The following is a 27,077-nucleotide window of genomic DNA, read 5'->3' on the forward strand; positions in this document are numbered from 1 at the left end:
CATGGTGGCAGACAATGTGAGCCTGGCTCTGGGTGGTACTTCAGGGCTTCACATCTCAGCCTTAATGGACACACAGAATACAGATGTCCCTTGTACTGCTTTCTGTCTTCCACCAATGATAATACATGTTCACAGTATATAGATTCATCGCTAACTCTTCATACTTAAAAATGAATCGTACCTCCAATGCTAGAGCTTACTATTATTTCAAAAGAGAGAACCTATGTTTCAAGGGGTCTGTGGCAAGGTCGTCGGAAGAATGTGTTGCTGTAACTCGGCTTTCCAGGATGGAATTCTGCCCTGGAAGCTGGGGGTAGGAAGAGGCCTTTGTACAAAACAACAAACAGCACCCTTACTTTCTGGATGATACAAAGAGCACTGAGCCTGTCTGGACTTGGACTTGGACTTGCGCAGAGCACCCCAGGAGGGCCACAGCAGCCAAGGCTCCAGGAAACGAGGAGTGTGGGACTGAAACCTGAGGAGCGCACGCGCACTTAGACCGCAACGTCCTGCTGGGTCGGTTTAGCTTACGTCAACGTCTACGTAAAAGGCGTAGGGGACGCGGGGAGGGAAGCGCCGGGCTGTGTCACGTGACGGGTGCGCCGGGCGTTGGCTCCTCCCTCACCAAGATGGCGTCCCTGCTGCAGTCGGAGCGGGTTCTCTATCTCGTCCAAGGAGAAAAGAAGGTTCGGGCTCCGCTCTCACAGCTCTACTTCTGCCGCTACTGCAGTGAGCTTCGATCGCTGGAATGTGTGTCGCACGAGGTAACTGGGCCGTCCCGCGGGGGACTGCGCGCCGGGGCGGGGGTGCTCATCCCAGTCACTGCGGCTGGCGGGAAGTTCCGCCGGGAGAGGCGGGGAAACCGTGTGTCTAGCTTGCTGACTGGTCAAGTGCCCCATCATTCAGCTGGCTTTGCGATTTCATTTGCTTGTGGATAGTCACTTGGAAAAGGGGGCGGCCCCGGGTGGGGCTGAGGCTGAACAGATCCTCTTGTTCTAGAGCTGCCTGTAGCTGGACGATTTGCCCTGGACCCTGCGGTCTCCTGTGGGACTTGGCGAGTGGAGGGCTGAGAGATCGGAAGTGTCTAGCTCATGTCACTGAAAGGCAGAAGAAACTGTCTTCTTACCATTAAAGGGAGGGGCGTGCAGCCATTCTTGGTCGTGGCCCTCCCTTTTGGGAAGTTCTGACCCTCCTGTTACCAGAACCTGGACTCTGCCCAAACAGCTTGCCCAGTTTCTTGAGGCAGGCCAAGCAAGGACCAAAGCAAGAAGACTGTAATAGGTTGACTTGAGTGGCAAATGCATAGATCGGTCTGTAGTTTAAAAAAAAAAAAAAAAAAAAAAGCAGCTCAGAGTTCTGGCCACAGACCCAGACGACGGCCATTGCAATAGAATTGTTCAGCTTAATGATATTAAAAAAAAAAAAAAAGCACCCAATGAAGTCCCATACCTTCTGCAGCTTTTGATAGAAGTTGTCTATCTACTATGCTTCTGGGATTAAAAATGAGTAAACCATAAATCCTACTGTTGGGAATCAGTCTGTTGAAAGCTCATACTAGTATTAGCTGTGTATATTCTGTATTCAGCTGTGTGACGGGGGCTTTACATAATTTTTCCAGCTACTGAAGATGGAGGCTTGGGTTTGAGAGGCTTGGTGAAGGTTTTGGATAGGGTTGGGTGGGGGTGGGGTCGTCGAGGCAAGGTCTCATGTAGCTCAGGCTAGCCTCAAGCTTACTGTGTGGCCAAAATGCTGGCCTGTAACTCCTGATTCTCTTGCCTTCACCTCCCAAATGCCGAAATTATAAATGTATACTACCATGTCTAGCTGTTGATGGTGCATGTTGTTGCAAGAAGGGGGAAAAAGCTGTACTGTGGTGACTCAGGCCTGTAATCCTAACCTTTGCGAGGCTAAGGAAAGAGAAGGATTTTAAGTCCAAGGCAAGCATGAACTGCATAGTAATTTATAGGACTGTCTAGGCTATATTCCACCTCGTCTCTCTGAGCTCACACCCCATCCCCAGAAGTACAGGTTAGGAAGCAAATACAGATTGTTTGTTGTAGATTACAGAGTCATTTAGAGATGGGAGGGAACACCAGGATCAGAGACTTAAGATCCCTGGGGGTGGGGAGGAAATGCATGTGAAAACATGTCCTGTAGTGTCAACCACTTTCCAAATGATGCTTATTTTATTGGGGATACTTTCCAAAATATTAAGAATGGTTAAACCAAAGAATGTAAGAAATCCAGTCCTATTTATACATACTTAACTTATTTGTGTCATATATGTGACTTTTTTTTTTCTTGGATTTTTGCACTAGCAATTTGTGTGATAGCAAGAATCCTATAATTATCAAATAAAATCTCATTACTTGAAATACTTTCTTACAAAGTTTTTTTTCTTTTTAAGAGTGGATCTAATATGTAAGACTGTGTTTTGAGTTAAATACAGTAAATAAGATACTTGGGTTGTTCAATTTGTTATTTTTCTAAAAACCTCTAATTTGGGCTCTAGAGAGCTGGCTCAGCAGGCACAGGCTCTCTTGCTGCCAAGCCTGTCAGTCAGTCTGAGTTAGGACCAAGGACCTCCATGATGGCAGCAGAGAACCAAGCCCTGTGCATTATCCTCAGCATCCACACATGAGCTGTGGCCCCTGCAGGCTACCTCCCCCTTCACGTAGGCACAGCATACATGTAAGACAAGCAAATAGAAATCTCTCATTTGGGGGTTGAGGTGGTAGCATAATCGGTAAAATGCTTATAGATATGTGTTATTAGACGCGTTCTCACGACCGGCCAGGAAGAACACCACAGACCAGAATCTTCTGCGGCAAGGCTTTATTGCTTACATCTTCAGGAGCCAGAGTGCAAGAAGCAAGAGAGAGAAGCAAGAGAGAGAGAAAAGCAAGAGAGAGAGAAAAGCAAGAGAGAGAGAAAAGCAAGAGAGAGAGAAAACGAAACCCCGTCCCTCTTAAGGAGCATTCTCCTTCGCCTCGGACGTGTCACTCCCTGATTGGCTGCAGCCCATCGGCCGAGTTGACGTCACGGGGAAGGCAGAGCACAAGTAGTCATAAGATACCCTTGGCACATGCGCAGATTATTTGTTTACCACTTAGAACACAGCTGTCAGCGCCATCTTGTAACGGCGAATGTGGGCGCGGCTCCCAACATCTCCCCCTTTCCTTTTAATAAGAGCAAATAGGCCACCCAACTAATGAGAGTGGAGATAGAGGTCAAATCCCCAGTGTGTAGGTAAAGGAGCCATGTACAGGATTAGCTCTTAGGCTCACAGGCTTTTACCCAGAGCAACCCTGACCTGCTCCCGTGTCGTTTTGCCTGGGGGAAGGGAACTAGGACACTGAACCTTCATGAAAGATGACATGTCTCCCTAGAATAGGCTCATATATGCCGCAGAGCCTTTCCATTGCAGTGCTTAGCCTTGCAACTCTCTCGGGCTGCTGAAGCACACTCACTCTATCCCGTGCAATGAGACTAGCCTCGTGGGATATAAGAGCTGAGTGGCCAGCGACCTATTGCCTAAGCATAGATAACCATATATCAGGGGGAGCTCCATGTTCTAGTCCTGCAAGCGCCTGGGCAATAACCACCTTGTCTCTCCTAGTTTAGGCCTTAAGCTTACAGACCAATCAAAGAAGCAACACTAATCCACAGCAAAGTGTATCTCCAAATAATATTAATCCCACCCATTTTTTAAAGAAAGAAAATGCTGAGGAGATCCAATTGGGTAATCCTTTGGTCAGCGACAGGTCCAAGCGCGTGGAGTTGACCTGAAGTCTCAATTCCCGAAGGATCTGTTCAAATTCAGCCATCCAATTCTGTAACATATACTGAAAAAGACTTTTTGACAAATTAGCTGCCCTAGTAAATTTAACATACTGAATGGAAATAACACACAATCCCGGAAACTTTTGTTCACATCCCTGCTGAGTTATTTGTCATAATACATCTAGTTGTATCTGGACAAGATCTATGAGTTGATTAACCAGCATGAGACCTCTCTGTATCTTGACATTAGCTGAGGCCTGTTCATCTATGACTGTAGTCACTGAGGCTGACAAAGTGTTAATGGTGTCAGTCATCTGGACCTGTCCAGACAGAGCCAAGGCTGTCTGAATCAAGGCCAAACCCAGTTCCCAGTTAGTGGTAAAAAAAGCAGGAGAATACTTGAGCATTATACATCACCATCATTGGGAGTGGAAATGTCGACATTATCCCCCAACGCTGCTCTCTTTTTATTATTGACGCCCTGGACATCACCAAGACGAGGGACATTAGTATTCCCTTGGTCAGTCTGGATTTTTCGGGTGAGTCTTTCTGGTAACCAAAATGGGTTGTCTTCATTCTGTGGGAAAACACAGATAGCTCCCCTGGATCTTATCAAAATAGGATCCGGGCCATACCATTTATTATCAAGGACATTTTTCCATTTAACCATCTCATTGGGCCTATCTGGCTCTGTACAATGACGTTCAGCCGCAGTATGGCCATGAGCATCAATATTTAAAAAATTGAGTGTAAAGAGTGCCAAAGACACCGACACTCTTGGTGCTCGGGGTACAGTCTCCTCAAAAGTTCCCCTCTTCTGTTTTATAAGATAGGTTTTGAGGGTGCGATGCGCACGCTCAACAATACCCTGTCCTTGAGGGTTGTATGGAAGTCCAGTCAGGTGGGTCACGTCCATCTGACGGCAGAACTGTTGGAATTTTTGAGACGTATAAGCTGGTCCATTATCAGTCTTAAGGAGTCTGGGTTTCCCCCAAGCACTCCATGCCTCAAGACAATGTTGAATCACATGTGAGGCTTTTTCTCCGGTTAACGGAGAAGCAAACATGATGCCAGAACATGTGTCAATGGACACATGGAGATATTGAAGTTTTCCAAAGGAAGAAACATGTGTAACATCCATTTGCCAGACCTGTAGAGGTCGAATACCGCGTGGGTTAATTCCCACATGAGGAACTGGCAAGAACTCACAGCAGCTTTGACATTGAGTAACAATGTCACGGGCTTCTTTTCTTGTCAAGGAGAAACGACTGCGTAATGTTTCAGCCGTCACATGAAAATTGTTATGAAAATTTCTTGCAGCCTCTACCGGGGATGATAGGGCAGCAGCCACCACTTTAGTGGCCTTATCTGCCAAATCATTTCCCAGAGCCATGGGGCCAGGTAGGCCTGAGTGGGCTCTAACATGAGTAATATAAACAGGAGATCTTCTAGATAACAAAACTAATTGTATCTGCTGAAAAATATTGGCAACTCTACTGGAAGGCTTAATCACTCCAGCCACTTCTAAAAGATTTACTGCATTAACCACATAATAGGAATCTGACACAATATTAAGGGGTTTTAAAAAGGTTTTTAAAACTTCTAAGACCACTAAACATTCTACCACTTGAGGTGAATTTTCATTATATTGTTTGGATACCACTTTACCATTAGCCACATAGGCACCTATGCCAGTTTTTGATCCATCAGTATATACCACAATCCCATTTTTAAGTGGGTTTCTTACTGTTATTTGTGGAAACACAACAGATTGATTTTGGGCAAACTGTAAGATTGGATGTTTTGGATAATGGTTATCTATTTTTCCTGAAAAGGAGGTAACTAAAACTGCCCAATCATTAGATGTGGCTGCCAAGGTTTGAACCTGTGCAGCGGTATAAGGTACAATTAAAAGATATGGACTTTGCCCAAAGTGGGTGATTGCTGCTTTTAGGCCTTTAAGGGCAAGCTGTGCAATTGCATCAGGATACCAATCTATTATTTTAGCTGGGGATACGTTTGGATGGATCCACAACAATGGCCCATTCTGCCACAAAACTGCAGTTGGCAATTGTGCTGTCTTAAAGACACACAAACTGAAAGGTTGCGAATCCTCAATACGTTGTAATTGTGCATTCTGTAAGGCCTTTTCCACCTTTTGTAAGGCCTGGTTAGCAGCTAGAGTAAGAGTCCTAGGGGAGGAGATATGAGGATCTCCTTCTAAAATACTAAACAAAGGCCTTAACTCAGCGGAAGGAATCTTTAAAAAAGGTCTGAGCCAATTAATATCTCCCAACAGCTTTTGAAAATCATTTAAGGTATGGAGGTGATCTCTTCTTATCTCTACCTTTTGGGGCACAATCTTATCTGGGGACACCACAGAGCCCAAGAATTGTCCTGTATCAGAAATTTGGACCTTTTCTGTGGCTATCTGTAAACCCCACTGACTTAAAGTTTTAAGTAGAAAAGGATATGCCTTTTGTAGCATGGTAAGGTCTTTATGGCACAGGAGGATGTCATCCATGTAAAGGAGCAAAATTAAAGAGGGGAATTGTTCCCTCACTGGCAAAAGAGCTTCTTGCACATAAAGTTGACACATAGTAGGACTATTGGACATTCCCTGTGGTAAGACCTTCCATTGATACCTCTTATCAGGTTTAGCAGAATAAGCTCTCTGACCCGTTAACAAGTCAAAAGTCCAATCTCTCTGCTCTGGAGTTAAAGCAGCAGCGTTTGCTCGGTCCTGCGCCTGTGCAGCCTCTCGCCACAGAGATCTCCATTCCAAATATTTGCCCATATTAGGGAGAGCGGCTTTTGCAATCATTTGCCAGTCGGCAGGAGTTAGTGCCATGCCGGCAAGCCTGTCTAACTGCACCAAGGTAAAATTAGCATTAATTCCATATTTACGAACCGATTCGGCAAGTTCTTTAATCTGCACATATTCTACCGGAGCGTGGACACGCCCACCCTCGGCTCCTTCAAAGACTGGAAATGCCTGTTGTATTTTCCTTTGTTCCTCTCGGGGAATGAATGAGTCTGCGCACTGCCTCTCTGCGCACTGCCTCTCTGCGCATTGCTGACGCACTACGGGCTGACGCACTACGCAGGGCGGGGACTCCGCATAGGGCGGGAGTGCACCTGGTAGCCGATTGCCCTGAGGCCAATTAGCAAACTGGCCTTCGCCAGCCGCTTTTGGCTTTTTCCTTAAATGACTAGTTAGCACTTTACTTGGCGGCTGGTATCCTTTTCTTTCATAATGAGCCGCTTTTTTCTCCCAGTCTGTTTCTTCAGAGCACAGGCTCCTTCTCCTAGAGACCTCCGCTAATTGATCTTTCTTCTTTTCCCTTTTTCCTCTTTTTCTTCTAATCTCTCTCCAGGTATTCCTACCTAACCTTAACTTTTCCTCGGGTTCAAGACCCTTGGAAAGGCCTGTATACTTATTTTGTGTACCATATTTCCTTTTTGTTCCTACTCTCTCTCCCCGCTTTACTTCTGATAGCTTGTCCTGAATTTCATCTAGAATCCGCCCTATCTTAACCACTTGATAACATGTGAAAAGGAACAAAAGGGCTTCTAACATTAGAAAAAATTCAAGGCCAAACATATTCCACTTTACTTCTGATAGACTGTCTTGAATTTCGTTAGAAAGTTCAAGGCCAGGCTTACCTCGTAAAGCTGTACTCACTGGTACTCTCGTTCCCCAGCTGAAAAGTTCTGAATTCATACAGTTGAATCCTTCTTAACAGTCTGCTTTACGGGAACCTTTATCACCGTCGTTCCCCAGCTGATGAGTTCTGAATTCGGCAGTTGAATCCTTCTCAACAGTCTGTGTTACGGGAACCTTTATAAACGTGATCCGCAGTTCTGGTTCCGGAATGAGGGATCCTCCTTGCGCCAGTCCCGAGTTTTTTTTCTCGTCCCGGAATTCGGCACCAATTGTTATTAGACGCGTTCTCACGACCGGCCAGGAAGAACACCACAGACCAGAATCTTCTGCGGCAAGGCTTTATTGCTTACATCTTCAGGAGCCAGAGTGCAAGAAGCAAGAGAGAGAAGCAAGAGAGAGAGAAAAGCAAGAGAGAGAGAAAAGCAAGAGAGAGAGAAAAGCAAGAGAGAGAGAAAACGAAACCCCGTCCCTCTTAAGGAGCATTCTCCTTCGCCTCGGACGTGTCACTCCCTGATTGGCTGCAGCCCATCGGCCGAGTTGACGTCACGGGGAAGGCAGAGCACAAGTAGTCATAAGATACCCTTGGCACATGCGCAGATTATTTGTTTACCACTTAGAACACAGCTGTCAGCGCCATCTTGTAACGGCGAATGTGGGCGCGGCTCCCAACAGATATGAAGACATGAGCTCAGTCCCCAGGATCCTGGGATACACATACTTACAAGCTAGGCACAGTGGCCTGTCGTCCTATCGCAGGCCATCCAACCTAATCTACTTGGTAAGGTCCAGGCCAGTGAGAGACCTGTCTCATAAAAAGGGAGGCCGGGGGCGGTACTTGTGGTTACAGCACCCAAGATTTTTCTCTGACTTTCCCACATGTGTCTGTGCACGCATGCACACACACACACATTAGGAATCAGACCTCTAATTGGCTGGCTATGTCTATGGAAACTTCAATAATTCTTAGTAAATATATAACTAATGAGTAAATTTAATGCCTTTAAGGGCTACCTTTTTTTAAAGATGCTGTGTATAAATATTTTGTTTGTATGTATATCTGTGCCCCGTGTGCATGCCTGCTGCCCATGGAGATCAGAAGAGGGCACACAATGAGCCACCCTGTGGATGCTGAGAATCCAGTCAGTCCTCTACAGGAGCAGCAAGTGCCCTTAATCACAAACCATCCTTCCATACACAGCATAAGCCAAACTAGATGGTTGGTCACAGCTTGACCTTTGTCGTCTTAATCAATTCATTTGGAAGCTTTGAAGTATCATACAGTCAAGTCTTGACACAGCTGACACATAAACCTTGATGATAGGGAACAGAAAATACCAGAAAGGAAAAAAAATGGAATTAAAGAAAAGGAAAAAAAAAAGCAGACAGGTAATTGCTAAGTTGGAAACAGTACAGGTGTTTTTGTCTCCTCCCCCCACCCCCAAACACTCCCCTCCTCCCAGATCAGTGAGGTCTGTCTGACCTTTTGGTGCGGTATAGCATATTTTAATAATGAGTTTCACTCCTTTCTTGTTTCCTCATAGGTGGACTCACATTATTGTCCCAGCTGCTTAGAAAACATGCCGTCAGCTGAAGCCAAATTAAAAAAGAATAGGTAAGAACAGGATGAATTTTTGTGTTTTCCATTTCTTGTTGGTTTTGAGGATATTTTTTATTGGATATTTTCTTTATTTACATTTCAAATGTTACCCCCTTTCCAGGTCTTCCCTCTAGAAACCCCCTATCTCATCCCCCCTCTCCCTGCCTCTATGAGTTTACTCCCCAACCCATCCACCCACTCCCACCTTCCAGCCCTGGCATTCCCCTACACTGGGGTGGTTTTGAGGATTTTGGGGCCGAAACAGGGTCTTATTCCATGGACCAGACTGACCTCATATTCTGATCTCCCCCAGCCTAAGTGCTGGGGTTACACCACAGTTGTTTTAAGAATCGGTTAAGGAAACACACAGGATCAAACACTCCTTTTTTTCATGTTTGAGCATCACCATTGCCTAAGATAACTTTGATCTTATTTTTTAATATAATGTCTATTTTAGAAGGCTTCTAGATTAAGAATTATTTTGAAATTAGCACAGTCCTCTTCCCTATTGTTAAAAAACAGTATTGTATTAGTCACGTCGCCATAGGCTTCTTGTGATTGGCCCTGGTTCTTAGACTTTCACTGGTCTTGATGACTGCATTAGTCTGCATAGTCTGCCTCTTTTCTCTATTTAGTCACTACTCATGGATATCTATTTTACACAGCAGGGGCAATAGTGCTTTATTTTGTTGCTTTTCTCCCTTGAGCGTTCTATCCCAGAGCCACCGGGATAGAATGTACCCTTTTCATGTACTCTTCTCTTGAAGCCTTCTAGCCTTGCCTCTATCCCTGGGAAAGAGAGCGTTGTCTTGTTCCATGAATTTGAGCATTTTCTTACCAGTGCGGTACTGGAATAAACAGTACTTTAAGGTATTTTAAGTTTAGCTTATATATTCTTCTGCCTCTAACTAGAATTTGTCATTTCTCAAAGCACCGTGGTTCTTTTCAGTGGAGGACATGTAAGAACCATGTCTGGCTGCTAGATGTGTCCATTGCTGCTACTAGTGCCAGGTTTAGTCTGGTGTGAAAATTCTGGTTACAGAATTCCTGTACATCTGTGGGTATGAGCCACTATTATTTGTCTTTCCTGCTCTAAGAGGTTACTCCTGAGAATCAGACACTGCATCGTATGCTTTCTATACATTAATTTATCATTTCATTTTCTTGTGACTCTGTACGGTAGATGGTATTACTTCCCTTATTTGAAGACAATAGACCCTGTACAATATTATACAGATAATGTTGTAACAGACAATAGACATCGTATAAGACTGCAGGTGAAATCTGAATAACTCTCAGGTTGAGGGAGTCCTAAAAGCACCAGGGCAAATTGGGTGTGGTTGCTCACACTGTAATCCTAACACTTAGAGCCAGTGGCAGAAGGCTCTCAAGTTCAAGACCAGTCTGAACTATATAGACTTTGTTTCAAACAAACAACAGCAAAAAGCACCAGGGTCCGAGGCTCCTAAGGGGAAATGTTCTCTGAGTGCATCTCAGGAGGAAGCAGAAAGCCCTACAGCGTGCCCTTTTAAACCACGCCCCATCCACGGTGGTGTCCCTTTCAGCTCTCTGGCACAGCCGGCAAATAGTAATTTTCCAAATCCAGTCTCACAGTTCCTTATGTTGTTGATTCTCCATTTTCTATCATACAATGCTTTATCCTCTCTAGCAGCATAAACTGTGACCTTTGTCTTTTTCCTTAAAATCTCTGTGACTTCTATAGGCATAAAAAACTAGAGCAGTAAACTCCACCTAGAAACTGGTTTTTCTCTGTAGAGGACTTGGAATTGGGCTCCAATGTGTCACACGCTTTGGTGTGGTAATTGTTTTGTTTAAAGTCATTGTTGTTGTTGTTGTTGTTGTTGTTGTTGTTTGAGACAGGGTTTCTCTGTATAGCCCTGGCTGCCCTGGAACTCTGTCGACAAAGCTAGCCTCAAACTCAGAAATCCGCCTGCCTCTGCCTCCCACGTGCTGGAATTAAAGGTGTGCGCCACCACTGCCCAGCTTGTTTAGAGTCTTAAGTGAATATATAGTACTTTTGAGATGTTAAACTTGGTAAGAATACCCAGAAAAAAATTTTTTTTCCTTGAGAGTCTGAATTCTTAACACTTGGACCATAGTTTCCTAAACTGTGAATTGTGACCATTTATAGGTTCACATGACTAAATGGGAGGACTTTTAAAAATTGACAATAGTGAAAGGTTTCTGAAACAGAATCTAATTCAGGGTCAAACACGTAATAAATGAGGTATTTGCGGTGGGGTGTGCTCACATTGTGTTGCACTGCCTCTTACGGCCTTGGCTCTGAGCGCAGCCTGTGGACTTGGCAGTCCTGGTGCTACACTGAGTGCTGCCTGACATCAGCTCACAGTGGAGACTACTGTAGCTTACAACTGCATTTGTTTCAGCACAGACACAGTTCTGCTAGAATACAAACATATTAGCTTAATCATTGCAAAGACAACATTTTCTACCATCGTTCCTCAGCATGTATCAAGTTTTGTTGCTTGTATTGTGTAAGAATAGTTGATTTTATAAGTTAACTTGAGTTGCTGGCTTAAGCATTATTATTATTATTAATTATTTTAATTATTAAATAAGGTTGGGGAAGAGTAAACAAAAACCAAGTATGAGGAACCCTGCTTTTTTTTGCAGACTAAAATTGAAAATATATACACCAAAAAAATACCAACTCTGAAAAGCATTGAAGATTCTCTATCCTGCATTATCAACTATTTAGCATAAATTTAATTTATTATGTAAAAATAAACAAGCACACTCATTAGTATACAAATTTGCTTTTATCTTTAATTGACCAAGGCAGCTTAGTCAGTCAGCAGGGTCTCCAGGGAGGGAGCAAGGATTAAAAAGAAAAAGACAGTCGGGCGTCTTGGCGCACGCCTTTAATCCCAGCATTCGGGAGGCAGAGGCAGGCGAATTTCTGAGTTCGAGGCCAGCCTGGTCTACAAAGTGAGTTCCAGGACAGCCAGGGCTATACAGAGAAACCCTGTCTCGAGAAAAAAAAAAAAAAAGAAAAGAAAAGAAAAGAAAAGAAAAGAAAAGAAAAGAAAAGAAAAGAAAAAGACAATTAGACGACACTGTAGCGTGACCCCAGCCAGTGCTGAGGCTGAGGCAGGTTTATTTATTTATTTTTTCCCAGTCTGCTTTTATGTCATTCCAGGTACCTACAAAGAATCTGGTCAGTCTTAAGGCATCAGCAAAGTAGCCAAGGAACAAACAAGACAATGCGCAGAGTCCCGGGTATTGAGAGAGTTAAGATGATCGAGATCCCGAGCCTACTTCCTTGTTACTTCCGTGTCCTGGCCTAGTGTCAGATTCTTACCAAATTCCTAGAAGGCAGGCCCCAAAAGCTCTTCACACGTATAAACAATAAATCATTTTTAAATTTTTCTTGATCTATTAGCAGTAAATGTTTTATTTGTATACCTGTTTCACAATAGTATATACTAGAAACTATGTAAAAATTTCTCCAGTGAAAGTGCTCAAAAGTAGACAGAGGTTTAAGAGATCCTGAACTAAGCCCACATGTAGCACGTAGTGGGTGCTCGATGGATAAGTTCCGGCTGAATGAATGCTGTGTTTGTCGTGTCACAGATGTGCCAACTGCTTTGACTGTCCTGGATGCATGCACACCCTTTCTACCCGTGCAACAAGCATCTCCACACAGCTTCCCGATGACCCAGCCAAAACCACCATGAAGAAAGCCTATTACTTGGCCTGTGGATTTTGTCGATGGACATCTAGAGATGTGGGCATGGCAGACAAATCTGTCGGTGAGTGCGGTGTACATGAGATCGTGTACCACTGTCGGTGCTGTCATTCAGCTTTAATCTGTCGGGCAGAAGAACCTGAGTTCAGAACAGTTGTCATCAAGTCGTCTGTGTACTCATAGCCTCACATTTATGTGTCAAAGTGTGATGATGTTGTTCCTGTTGTTTTGGTTTGGTGGTGTTTTGTTTTTTGGTTTGTTTTTTTTTTTTTTTAACTTTTTTAATGACTCATTTTTATTTCGTGTGAGTTGATGTTTGCTTACATGTTTGTCTGTATGAGGGTGTTGGATCCTTTGGAGCTACAGACAGCTGTGAGCTGCCATGTGGGTGCTAGGAATTGAACCTGGGTCCTCTGGAAAAGTAGCCAGTGCTCTAACTACTGAGCCATCTCTCTCAGATAGAATAATACTATTTAATTTTCTTAGAATTGGTAAAGTAGCCTTTATAGATCTAATACTTTTCTAAAATCAAACTTAATACCATTTTTTAAGTATATTTCTTGAACTAGAGCTGTAGCTCAGTTGGTAGAATGCTTGCCTAGCACTTGTGAAGCACTGGGTTCAGTCCCCACCCTGCATAACCCAGGTATAGTAGCTTACACCTATAATCCCAGCACTTCGGAGGGAGAGGGAGGGGTAACAAAGGTCCAGGGTCATTCTTGCCTGCCTGGGGCTCAGAGCCATCCTGGGCTATGTGAAACTCTGCCTCAAATTTTTCTTTTAAATCTGAAATGTAAACATCATGGACAAAATTATAAGTGAATAACTTAGAACACCAAGACTCAGAAATAATAGACTAAAGATGACTAACCAAAACTAAAGAGCCTTTGTCTATTTTCAAGAGAGACAGGAAGAGCACAGCAAAGGAGTTGAACAGTGGATCTCATAACTGAACATAAAAAATGATCATCTTAAAAAGTGTTCATCTTGGGGAGGGCTCCCCTTTATCAGAGAAGAACGGGAGAGTGGGTGGGGGAAGGGCTAAGAAAGAGGGGTGCTAGAAGGAGGGGGGCTGGGATTGAGACATAAAGTGAATGAATAAATGGGGGAAAAAAACAACAAAAAAAAGTGTTCATCTTAACTACAGATTTTGAAAATACAAGTGAAAACCTTATTCCACAAATATTTTTTTTAAATATGATTTATATCATGTTAGCCAAACAGGTTAATTCTCATTACCATCTCCCTAATAAGTTAATTTATTTCTACTTTTTGCTTGTTTGTTCGTGTGTGTGTGTGTTTGTGTGTGTGTGTGTGTGTGTGTGTGTGTGTGTGTGTGTGTGTGTGCGCGCGCCTGATTGGAGGCTAGAGGACAACTCTCAAAAGTTGGTACTCCCCACCGTTTGAGTTTTGGGACTCTAACTCAGGTCTTTAGGCTTAGTGCTCTGAAAGAGCAGCCAGTGCTCTTAACTGCTAAGCCGTCTCTCCAGCTCCAGCTGTTTATTTATATGTTGTTCATATGGGTAGTCAGCCAACGTGGGTCACATGGGTGCAGTGCCCATGGAGGCCAGAAAAGGATGTTCTGGAACTGGAGTTATAGACGGTTGAAAGCCTCTACTCTACGTGGTGCTGGGAATTGAGCCAGGGTCCTGTATAAGAGCAACAGTGTTCTCAGCTACTGAGCTCTTTTAGTTTGTGTTTGTTTTATTTTGTGACAGTTTCACTCTGTTGCAAACTGGTATAATAGAAATGGTGATTCTTGGATCTGCACCAGGTCGTGTGTATATTATGGATTCCAATTCAGTGTCTTTATGGGATTCCTGAGTGTGCAGATGAATGGATCTCTGATTATTGTATCTTTTCTCGGCTGTTTTCCTGCTGTTTATTTGTTTTGTCCAATTCTGATGTGTTAGTTTTGTTTTATCTTTTTGTACCTTTTTTATTTTTTTTAAACATTTTTTTTAAAGTAATGGTGATTTTTGTGTTCAGCATCCAGTGTTTCAGAATTATAGGCATGAGTCACCACACCTGACTAGTTTCTATTTTCTTTATTATTTGTCATACATATAGCATCTTTAGCAATGTGCATACAGATCTTTTTGTCTTTTTTTTTTTTTTTTAGAAACAACAACAAAAAAAGGTCATCTTGCCTCTACTTCTTAAATACTGGAATTATAGACACATACTAAACTACCATATCTGGTTCCTTTTGCCCACTTGGTGTCGTGTGTGTGTGTGTGTGTGTGTGTGAGAGAGAGAGAGAGAGAGAGAGAGAGAGAGTTTATATTTTGTATTTTGTTTCCTGTCAAAGAGATTTTAGCCTAATCCACTTGTGAAGGTCTACTTGTATGCTTGTAGAAATGTTAGTTTTAGGTTCCCGCCTGTTGTCTATTTCTCAGATAAGTTCTGCACATTTTTTAATGCTCAAGGGTTTTGAGGTTGGGGGATTTGTTCTGTGCAGATCCAGTTACTACAGCACTGCTTATTTAGAATCTGTATCATTCTGCAGATAAGAGCAGGATTTCTAGATTCTGCCTGCTTCCTGAGTTGGTTTCCTGACTCTGCCACTTACTATCCATGTACCGTTAGACCTGTAAGCAGTTCTGAGCTTTGGCTTTCTCCTCTATAAAATGGGAGCAGTTAGAGTACTCGACCTCAGAATGTACTATGAGAACGGAAAGACTGGAGTATTTCTGGTGCCTGGAACAGCCCCTGTGCTTCAGTTGCTGGTGCTGTTGGTGATCATTAGCGCCCTCCTCATGTTAAAGAGAAAAGGTTCTGCTGGACTTGTAGCCTAGGCCTATAATCCTAGCTACTTAGGAAGCTGAGGCAGGAGGATTACAAAATCTACACTTGCCTGGGACACAGCAGGGCCAGCTCTGGCAACTTAACAGGATTGTGTCTTAAACATTTAGAAATAAGACTGATGAGATGGCTCAGTGGGTAAAAGCTCTTGCTGCATAAACTTGACTACCTGAGTTGTTTAAAAGGCTTGGTCAATGGTGGGCAAAGCCTTAGGTTCAGTCCCTAGTACTGGAAAGAAAGGGGCTTGCAGGGAGCTCTTCTTAGCGTGTCAGTCCATAAGGTTTCTGGTGTTCTTTCTTGGAAATTCTGTGCTTTTTATGTTTTTACTTTATGGCAACATTTTATGAAAATAAAAAGGTAAAATTACTGTTTAATGTTTATTTTCTAGCTAGTGGTGGTTGGCAAGAACCAGAAAACCCTCACACACAACGGGTAAGTACATGAACATAGGCCTTAGAGGATGAAGCAGGAAGGGTGGCAGGTGTGACCCGTGCTGAGAACTGCCTGCATTTATGCCCAGGGTTCAGTTACTCACAGAGAGCCACTAAGTCAGTGGCAGTGTTCTTCTCTGTTACATAAATTCGTGGAGAACACTGTAGTTTTGGTTCTGTGTTCCAGATAATATTTCAAAAAGGAATGAAGTGGCTTTTGTTGTTTTCTTCATACAACCAACAATGACTAAAAGTTTCCTTTGTTATCAAATATTCTGGAAATAAGAGCATTAGACCTTTCAGCCCTAAAGACACTGCTAAGTTTGAAGGTTCCCTAGATGGGTATGGCTGTCCGTAGAAGCAGGATGGAGCGTTTGTGTACTCGCAGTATGTACTTGCACTTGGCCTCTTAACCTCTGCCTTAGAACAGTGGAAAACTGTAGAGCTGCTATCAGCACGCACACTGTCAGACTGAAAGCTAAGCAAATACTGACAGAAAGGATCCAGGGTGAGAGGGCAGAGAAATGGTTTTCTCACATGTGTTAGTGGGCACTATAGGTTGATAAAGGTTTCTTGAATTGTTTGCTGCTACAGAAAAGCATGCATGTATGAACAAGTACTTGTATATGAAAGTGTGTCAGACAGACAGACAGACAGACAAAGACAGAGAATCTTTAGCTTGTCTGATGGGAAAGGAAGAAAACATCTCCAGTAAAGTAGAAAAGTACCTATTGCAAATAATGTGAGGGAGAAATTGTGCCTTGTCAACTCTTCTTGGGAATTTCAACTGTTGAAGTCAGCATGTGAGTGTGCTGATGTTGTCTGGCGATGCTAGCCACAGTCGGGGAAGAGTTCAAGCAGTGGAATAGCCTGTAGGTGGGGAAGTGAGTATAGAGTCTGAAGTAGAGTGTAATAGCAGCAAATGCAGAAGGAGAGGGGCTTGAGGTTGACCTTGTAAGCCAGGACTTTGAGAAGCCTTTACATGATTAAAAGCCAGAAGATGACAGGATCGTGCTAGTGCTTTTTAAACAACTGCATGGGCTGGAGAAATGACTCTGGTTGAAAGCACTGGCTGTTCTCCAGAGGACCTGGGTTCAGTTCCTAGTACCTAATGCCTACATAGCATAGTACATAGTACATAGTACATAGTACCTAATGCCTACATAGCAGCTTCAGTTCCAGGGTGTCTGAGTTCCGTGTCTCTTGCTGTGATAAAGGCCATATCCAAAGCAACTTGAGGAGGGGATGTTTATTTCATCTTAAACTCAGGTCACGCTCTATCATTTAGGGAAGTCAAGGCAGGAACTAAAGCAGACCAAGCAGGAATGCTGCTTACTGGCTTGTTCTATGACTTGCCTGCTTTGCTTTCTTATATACCCAAGGACCACTTGTTCAGGGGAGGCTTCTACCCACAGTTGGTGGGCCCTTCCCACATCAATCATTAGTCAAGAAAATGCTCTACAGTGTTGCCTACAGTCGGTCTGATGGAGACAATTCCTCAGTTGTTCTCTTCCAGGATAACTCTAGCTTTTACCAAATTGACAAAAAATATCCCAACTAGGTCATTCAGGATCCACTACCCTCTTCTGGCCACTACAGGCACTACACATTTGTGGTACACAGACATAGTTGTAGTCAAAATACCCATATACCTAAAATAAATCTCTTTGTAAAAAAGATGCTGATTTGAAGACAACTTATGTCCTGTTGTAAGAAATGATTAGATACCTTTTAGAACATTACTGCTATGCAGTGAGGTCCAGCCTTTGAAAAGAACAGGTAGATATGTTAATAATGGATAGAAAGATGGACCAGATGATCTATAGGATGTCCATTATACTTGGAATGAAAAGTATCTACATGGGTGTTTTAAAGTGTATTGGATACTGTGTTCCCGAAGCGTGTCAGGACATAACTGGTACCTAATGAAAGGAAAGCCTGTCTTCAGCGCAAAAGATGCAGCAGAGTTACAAGTTATTCTTGCTGTTGTATGTTTGAATGATTATAATTAACACTGCTTTATGATGAAGGAAATTAATCAAAAGGTGACAGAGGCAGGTGGACCCTGCATTTGGGACCAGTTAGGGCTAAATGGTGGGACGCTGTTTGAAAAGTAATACAGGGAGGTAAACAGAATGTCACGTCACACCCAGGAGGGATGCGTAGGGAGGTATGGGTGAGGTGTGGAGCACAGTGCCCTGACAGCATCCCAACTCCTGTAGCCCGGGCATCCTGTGGCTGGACGTGAAGAGTTCATTTTAATTCTGAAAACAGTAATGAGAAAAAATCCTCTTTACAGAAAAGGGACAAACTTGCCCACTTCATAGTTTTTCCTGGTTCTTTGTTCACTTTCTTTCTGGTCAGTGCAGTGATTGGCTTCCTTAGTCGTTTATAGAAACTAACGCCGCCTCTGGTTTCTTGTAGATGAACAAGTTGATTGAGTATTACCAGCAGCTTGCTCAGAAGGAAAAGGTCGAACGAGATCGCAAGAAGCTGGCACGGCGAAGAAATTACATGCCTTTGGCTTTTTCGGTGAGAATTTGGCACAGACAGACATTTGTAAGTCCTCTAAGGCATCGGAACAGTGGCCATTTCAGAAACTGGCCTGAGCCCTAGACAGAAGCACTTGGTATCAAAAACAATTCCTCCGGTACAGACGTGTCAGCCCGCAGCTGTGCTTGGTGTGTCATTAATTCTATTTAAATTCCTGTGTTTTCATAAGAGCAGCTGTCTTTCTTCCTCCATTGCTCCATTTCATTTTATTCCTCCCAAAATTGACTGCTTAATTTTTTAGGCTATACAAACTGTTTGCTGCTTCTGCTTATTACAGAAAGATTGTAAAGAAGGTGGTTGAGTGGTAAATTTTATTTTGCCTTCCCTTGTAATGTACCTTTTGCCCTGGGGGTTCCCAGTTCTAGTCTTTTGTTTTTATTTTGACACCCTCCCATCCTACTTCCCCCCGCCCCAAGATGGAAAGTGCTGACACGTGCAGTATTTGTTGTGGTGGCACTGGCACTGCCAGGAGAAGCACTCTTTCACAGGCTGTACCCCAAGCCCTGCACAATGTGTTTGTGTCTTTACATAAACAGTGCTATGCGCAAGTGGACTTACTTGTAGAAATTGTCTGTAGATGCCTTTTCTGCTACTTTATAACTACTAGACAGAAGCAACAGTTGGAATTTTGAGTTTTTCTTGTTCCATAAGTCTCATGTATTCTCACAAAACAGTTGTTTTCTTTATACTTGCTTGAGCCCTAACATGTTGACATTGAATCAGTGACATGTATTGAGTGTCAGTGACATGTTAAGCACTGTGCTAAATATAAATACATAATGCATATCATCCTATCTAATCACAACAGTCCTATGAGGCTGATAGTATTCCCCCATTGTACACTTGACATGATATTTGGAAAGGTGAAATAACTTTGCCATACTACATCTACTGGACAATTAGTTAAGCCACTAAAGCCATCATGTGAAATACATAGATTTGCATTTAATTGAACATGAATATTTGCAAAGCACCGACACTTAGAAAAGAAGAAAGTGGATGTTCCCCAATAGTCCAGTGGCCTGATCAGCATCTCCACACCTACACACTCGGACAGGACTTGGAACTAAATGCTTTCTCTCCTTGCAACCTTCCCATATACCTGCTGGCTGTATGCATTTGCTTTTATCTTATGCTTCATTTTTTTTTTATCTCTGTTGCAACCTGCTGCTCTTTGGGGGCTCCACAGCAACACACTATTCATGTAGTGGTAAGTCCTCTTTTATGGTTCTTGCTAACCCTGATGAAGTTAGCACAGTCGTTATGTGTCTTAGACGCTTCACGTGGTTCTTGCCTGAGCCATAGCTTGGATGTTCTTAGGCTAGTGTTGAAAGCTCGGTGTGGTCCACTTTCACTGTCTGACTGTAGCTTTAGTCTCCGTGTTGCTTGTTCTAGGAATAGATGATAATGTGGGTTCCCGAGAGGTAGATTTGCAGTAGCTGCTGGGCTTCACTAGTTTTGGTTTTGTTTAGCTGTTGCTTTTTCCCTCCAGTTTCCAATGCTGTGCTCTCCTAGTGCTTGCTTTGCTAGCAGGATGTGTAAACTGGCCTTTCTAATGCGAGGTTCTGAACTTTGTTTAGGACAAGTACAGTCTTGGGACCAGGCTTCAGCGACCACGAGCTGGTGCATCCATCAGTACACTTGCTGGACTTTCGTAAGTTTGGACATCAGACAACTGAGAACAGCAGATAACAAAAGGAGTGTTTAAAAGAATACGTTGGTTTTTTTAAGTTACCAATTGGAAAAAGATTCTTAGACTTAGAAAAAACCCAAACTTTAAGATACTCTATATGCTGAGCAGTGGTGGCACACATCTTTAGCCCCAGCACTTGGGAGGCAGAGGCAGGCAGATCTCTGAGATAGAGGCCAATCTGGTCTACAGAGTGAGTTCCAGGACAGCCAGGGCTACACAGAGAAACCCTGTCTCAAAAAACAAAACAAACAAAATAAAGGATACTCCACTTTAGAGGAGTAGCTAATACTTGAGTCGTTGCTAAGGACTTTGGGGATTATCCAGTGGACTCTTGTGAAATTACTACCTCTCACTTTTTAGCCTTAGAGAAGGAGAAGATCAGAAAGAGGTGAAGATTGAGCCGGCTCAGGCTGTCGCTGAAGTGGAGCCTCTGCCTGAAGACTATTACACGCGGCCAGTGAACCTAACAGAAGGTAATATCCTGTGTCCTTCTGTCCTGCTCTGTTCTCCAGCTGCTTGTGTTGGGACTCCTTGCATGCCTCGGAACTTGGGAATCTTAATAGTAAAATGAGAATAAACACGTGGACTCATTTTAAAACCTTATCATATTGGCATATTGCTTCAGGAGCATACTTTGCCCACATACAAGTCTGATTGTGAAAATGACTGTAGGGGCTGGTGAGATGGCTCAGCGGTTAAGAGCACCCGACTGCTCTTCCAAAGGTCCTGAGTTCAAATCCCAGCAACCACATGGTGGCTCACAACCATCCGTAACAAAAATCTGATGCCCTCTTCTGGAGTGTCTGAAGATAGCTACAGTGTACACACATATAATAAATAAATTAATTAAAAAAAAAAAAAAAGAAAATGACTGTAAACTAAGCCTGGTCTCTGCTTTCTTGTTAGTGACCACCCTTCAGCAGCGCCTCTTACAGCCCGACCTACAGCCAGTCTCTGCTTCACAGCTTTATCCTCGACACAAGCACCTTCTGATCAAACGGTCCCTGCGCTGTCGGGTAAATACTCCTCTGCAGAGTTGCCTGTGTACAGGAGAGAAGCAGGTAGACGTGACTGTATCTGGCCATGGTAGTAAATACAGAAAGCTCAGAGAACACAGCAGGTAAAGTGGACATAGGTTTCAATTCTGATGACTCTGGAGGCCGCTGCTGTTGTTCCTAGTTTACAGATATGGAGACTAGAGTATCTGAAGGTGGAGTGCACCCTCAAAATGTAAGCCCACAAAAGAATGCAAGGCATTTCAAGCTAATCTAAACAGAACACTAATAAACTATTTAAGAAGAAGCAAGAAAAAAGGTAATCCACAGTTTCATCTCTAGGAATGTACAGAGCAGGCAATAGAGTGTTGTGAGTAAATTGTAAAAACAGAATGGAAGGAGGAAAGGTCTGTTAGATTCCATCCTGTGGTGCTGTGGGCATTCTGTGGGGATGCACTCTTACCTTGCCTGGTGGATGCGGAGTGGTACCCACTGGTCACACACGGCTGCCAAGTTCTTGAAATGTGAAGTTAGCCAAGATACTAACTCATTCATTTAAATAACCACATGTGACTAGTGTCTGATGTTCCTAAGTGATGCATCTCTGGAGAAGAGATTTAAATGTGTACCTGCCAGCACGGTGTGCACACTTTCTGTAGCTCCTGATCAGGCAGAGCAGAGCCTGGGTCCTTACAAAAGGAAGGGAAGGCAGAGAAAGGAGCAAACAAGGAAAAATGTGTACAGTCTGAGAAGTCTAAATTAGCAGGATTTTTTATGTTATCAAAGAATTTAGTCTCCTTTTTTAGGGATAATATTTTTCCTGTTTTTGGAGATGGATGCTAAAACATATGGATGGGTGGCATAATGTCCAGTATTTACCACAAACAATAACTAAGAATATAGAATAACCATATAGCAGATGCTGTTGTTTTAATCTTAATTTTTGTATTTTTCATCTTACTGATTTTTATTGGTTTTTGTTCTGTGTGCATTGGTGTTTTGTCTGCATATATGTGTGTCTGTGAGGGTGTCGGCTCACTTAGAGCCGGGTTGCAGACAGTTGGGAGCTGCCATGTGAGTGCTGCGGATTGTACTGTGGTCCTCTGGAAGAACAGCCAGTGCCCTTAAACCACTGAGCCATCCTGCCAGCCCTAGCAGAAGCTTCTTATTAAGCTCAGATGCAGTTCAGGGTGTGAAGGAAGGCATGTGCTCTCAAGCATGATGGTGCTTTGATCCCAGGAACCCACATGGTAGAAGTGCCCACATTCACACTGATTAATTACACAAGTAAAAGACATAGGTGGTCTAACTAAATAAATTGAACAAATGCTACAACTCACTTAGAACCAACACAAAATACAAGAATTTAGAGAATAAACATGCTGAAGAGCTGGACATGGTAGTACGTGCCTGAAATCGCAGCTCTTGGGAATCTGAGGCAGGGGCATGTTCACTTCGAGGCCAGCACGAGCTATGTAACAATGCCTAGTTCAGGATGCGAAGAGCTGGACACGGAGCTCAGCCCAAGTGCTTACATGGCACACACAGGGCCTGGCTCAGCTCTCACAGCAAAGGGGAAGGGGTTGGGGTGGGGGTTCTACACGTAGTATTTATTTGCTTGCTTCCTTGTCTTTCAACACAGGTCTCACCTGTGGTGGTGCATGCCTTTACTCCCAGCACTCGAGAGGCTGAGGCATGCAGATTTCTGAGTCTAGGCCAGCTTGGTCCATAGAACTAGTAGGACAGCCAGAGCTATACTGGGAAACCGTGTCTCGAAAAAACAAACAAAAATATTAAATTTAAAAACGGCTAATGTTTGATAATTATGGCATTGTAGACCACTCGGGAAAGAATAGACTATTAACATTTGCTAGGACAGTTAGGCATGTGGCTCAGCTAGTGCTGCGCTTGCCTAATATGCATGAGCTCAGTCCCCAGCACCCCATACACTTGGGTGTGGACTGCATGCCTGTAATTCTAGTACCCAGGAAGCAGAGCAGAACAATCACACGGTCAGGGTCTTCCTCAGCGAGCATAGCAGATTCAAGGTCAGCCCGGGTACAGGAGACCTGTATCTCAAAAACAATTTTTGGCTACATAAATTTTGTGGGAAAATTGAAAACTTAAAAGACAAATAGAAGGAGAAAACTTAGAATTATTCATATATGATTTCTAAATAAGAGTTTATTCACAAACAAGGCAAACAAGCAAAAATAACATTGGGTCTTTTACCACATCAATAGTAAAACTTGTGCTCCCATCCCACAGAAGATCTGTAAGCAAATACACAGGACAGGAGACTAAGAGGAATTGTTCCTAAGGTGTATGATTAGCAGAGGAGCTCAGCAAGGGAAGATGAGTAGAAAGCAGGGCACATGCCTCCAATTTCACCTCTCTGTCCAAAACCAAACACACTCAAGGTAGCCCAATATAAAAATAACCAGGGAAGGTGGCACAGAAAATTCTGTAGTTAGTAAGCATGAAAGATCTTGAACTTCCATGATGATCATAAAAATGTGTATTAAGAACAGCTTTGGGACGCCATTTCCTAGTCCTCAGACAGCAGAGAAAAGCAGCTTGGGAATATCTGCCAGAGGGTAGTAAGTGGCCCTTCCCATTGGTCCCATTAGGAAATTGTCTTACTGGTACATCCTACAGTGGAAAGTGACCGACATCCAGTACTCAATGCTGTGGAAATACTCAGTGACTGGTTAAAGTTACAGAAATCATTACAGTGAAACATTGAAGATGAAGTTGCTCAGTATCCTGGAATGGAATTCTAAGATTAAGAAAGAGAGGACAAAGGAATATATAGACTTCCCCTTTGTATTGTGAAAACAGAACAAGAGAGATGTCTGCCTAGATTGGCCCTGCAGAGAGGAAACAAACACATTGTAATGTACTCTATATACTAGACACTGCTTTGTACTACTTAAAGATATTTTTAACAAGGTTATATAAGTCATTAGTTTTAATTACTTGCTTCCATTCATACTGATCTCCAAAGTTATATACGTTACTCCTCCTTGGGTCCCATCTTAAACATCTATAAAGTGAGAACACTAACAGCTGTGCACAGTGATGTAATGAAGCCAGTGTGGTGCTTGTCTAAGTTGGTGTGTGCATAAGCACTACATGCTGTGATATTAGTGATGCTTCATATGTGTTCTATAATTTTTGGTTATCAGTAGCATAAATTCTGTTCTAGAATTTATAGACTTTGGACAGGACAAAATATAAAATTCTGGTAACTACCTTCTGTCTGCTTGTTTGTTCTGTGGCTCTTCAGGTGTATTCTTGTTTCCCTCTGATATGTACTTTTCTTTTTAGAAATGTGAGCACAACTTGAGCAAGCCAGAATTTAATCCAACATCTATCAAATTCAAAATCCAGTTGGTTGCTGTGTAAGTATTTTAGGGTGTTGATTGAGATTTTTTTCAATGGGGATTATCTTTTTTAAAAAAATCTAAAGAAAAGAAAAATCACATAGAGATAGTCTTTTCTTTCTATTCCTATTCCGGTTTTGCATTTACTTGAGTAGCATGAAGTCTCAAGTGTATCTGTAAGTGTGGAATCAAGGCTGTGTGGCCTGAAATTATGGCACATCCTGGACTCCTACCTTCCGGGAAGACAGAAGCAGGAGTGTGTTTGCATCAGTGAGTGTTGTGATGGGAAGGGACCAGTCATTATTACAGATTTAAAATATCTAACTTAAGACCTTTTTAAATCAAATTTAAAGCATAGCAAATTTAAGCACACTCCGAAACAACATTTATTTTACTTCTTGGTTCTGATAACATCTCACTGAGTGGTAAAGGTGATTAAATTAGTGTTAACTCACTGGGGATTGTCAATGGCTATTGACCATTAAGGAGCACATTGAGAGCCAGCCAACTAGATGGCTCAGTGGGGAAAGCATTTCTGGAACAGCCTGACAACCTGAGGCTAGTCCCTGGAACCGATATAAATGTGGAAAGAGAACCTACTCCCTAAGTTATTCTCTGATCTCCATACATGCACACACAAATACACATAATAATAGTGGTTTTAGTTTTTTGTTTGTTTCAATGTAGATGGGCATGGTGATGCATGCTGTTAATCTCAGCACACAGGAAGCAGAGGATCACTGAGTTTGAGGTCACCTGATCTACATATACAGCAGTGTCAGGCTAGCCAGAATTATATGGTAAAACCCTGTCTGAACAACAACAAAAAAAAATTTTAATTTAAAAACAGATATGATAATGCCCATCTGAGACAGGGAGAGGGAGCAAGCTTTTCAAGCCTAAGCGCTTGCCCCCACCCACGTGACACACCTCCTCCAACAAAGCCACACCCCCTGAACCTTCCTAAACAATTCTACCAACTTCAGACCAAGAGTACAAATACAGGAGCCCATAGGAGGCATTCTCATTCAAACCACCATTTTTTACAAAGCAGCATCATGGTCTGTAAACACTGAGCAGGCGTTTGAACCTGACACACATTCAAGCAGCCTGAGGTCTTGAAATCAAGAATGAGAATACTGTAGAGTGCCTGGATTTGGACCTCGACACCCACCACACCTGCCCACACCCAGCATCTCCTTTGTAATGATAGTCATGCCTGTCTCACAGAATTCCAGTGAATGCTATGGTGAATGCCTGTACAGTACTTAGAATATTGCCTGGCACGCAGGAGGTGCTGTACATGGTAGGAGTGTATTCGTTTACAGCCATATAGAATGCTAGCTATTGAGACAAGATCTTGTCACCAGCTGTCTTAAGTGAATTGAGTCCCCGAAAATAAATGTATAAGAAAGACGTGTGACACAAAAACTATAAGCCCTAACTCAGCCCTGTATACATACAGGCTGGACTCCTAAAAATTTCAGGCAGAACTAGTTGTTAGTTTGATTTCCTGTATCTCCTCTTACTGTGATGATAGTTCATTTTTCTCTTGATCTAATTAATAGTTTTTGTAGCATAATTTATGTATGTGGGTTTTTTAAAGGTAAATGATCATTTTAATACATGTTTGTATTTCTCTGTAGCAATTATATTCCAGAAGTGAGAATCATGTCAATCCCCAACCTTCGCTACATGAAGGTTAGTACCATCCTTACCAACGCCCCATACTTGATAAGTCATGTGCTGTCATGTTTGTATGGGGATGGCCGTGTGTATGGAATGGAGGCTGTAAGAAGGGGGCAGGACAAGGGCAGTTTGAAATGATCATGAAATTGAGACTTGCCAACAGCATGTTGGATGTGTAAGAAACAGGTTGCACATTCTGTAAAGTTAGAAAACTGCGGAAAAGAAAGATGATGGTAGGCAGCTTTCTCTTGTTGCCAATGGGGGCTTTTCTTCTGATTCAGCTATGAATGCATCAGTACCAGGAGTCTGCTCGGTTCTTCCACGGGGTCCTCTCCGTGCACCAACAAGTGACTGACTGTTCTGCAGCAGCCTCTCTGGCTCTTTGCCTTCGTACTACTCATGGAAAGGTTGATAGCGTCCCTTTATCTTACCAGTCTTCAGAGTGGCAAACGGGCTGTATGATCATACTTTTTATAGTCTTTATGTATCATTTCCCCCTGCCCTTAGTGATAACATCTTGACTAGCCTAAGCGATGATGTTTTATTTAGGATCTTTTGGTTTTCTTTATTCCCTAAGCAACAATCAGAGTGGGATAGGAACTACAAACTTTAAAACAATCATTTAGATAATAAACCTTTCCCAGAGTGTCCAGGTCTTGTAACTAGAATCTGCCCAGCTTCTTTAGTGAGCTAGCCACCTCAGAGGATACATTACTAACACAAGCCAAAAGATCAGCTAACACTCTTA

At 42.9% G+C, this 27,077-nt stretch overlaps 1 protein-coding gene across 2 annotated transcripts in view; it reads left to right on the forward strand.

Annotated features, from left to right (window-relative positions):
- Positions 1–552: 552 nt before the first annotated feature.
- Dctn4 (dynactin 4) overlaps positions 553–27,077 on the forward strand; it is a 32,613-nt gene continuing 6,088 nt past the window's right edge. The window contains exons 1-11 of one of the 2 annotated variants that reach the window (NM_001357462.1): positions 553–764; positions 8,992–9,062; positions 12,663–12,841; positions 15,971–16,014; positions 18,438–18,545; positions 19,756–19,776; positions 20,147–20,220; positions 20,620–20,732; positions 21,166–21,275; positions 24,585–24,658; positions 26,287–26,341. In NM_001357462.1, coding sequence (NP_001344391.1) covers positions 630–764; positions 8,992–9,062; positions 12,663–12,841; positions 15,971–16,014; positions 18,438–18,545; positions 19,756–19,776; positions 20,147–20,220; positions 20,620–20,732; positions 21,166–21,275; positions 24,585–24,658; positions 26,287–26,341 — 984 coding nt within the window. In that variant the 5' untranslated portion in view covers positions 553–629. The remainder of the gene's footprint in view (positions 765–8,991; positions 9,063–12,662; positions 12,842–15,970; positions 16,015–18,437; positions 18,546–19,755; positions 19,777–20,146; positions 20,221–20,619; positions 20,733–21,165; positions 21,276–24,584; positions 24,659–26,286; positions 26,342–27,077) is intronic. The other variant, NM_026302.4, reaches the window with a different exon arrangement.

This window comes from Mus musculus, chromosome 18, assembly GCF_000001635.26.
Source record: "Mus musculus strain C57BL/6J chromosome 18, GRCm38.p6 C57BL/6J".
Lineage (NCBI taxonomy): Eukaryota > Metazoa > Chordata > Mammalia > Rodentia > Muridae > Mus > Mus musculus.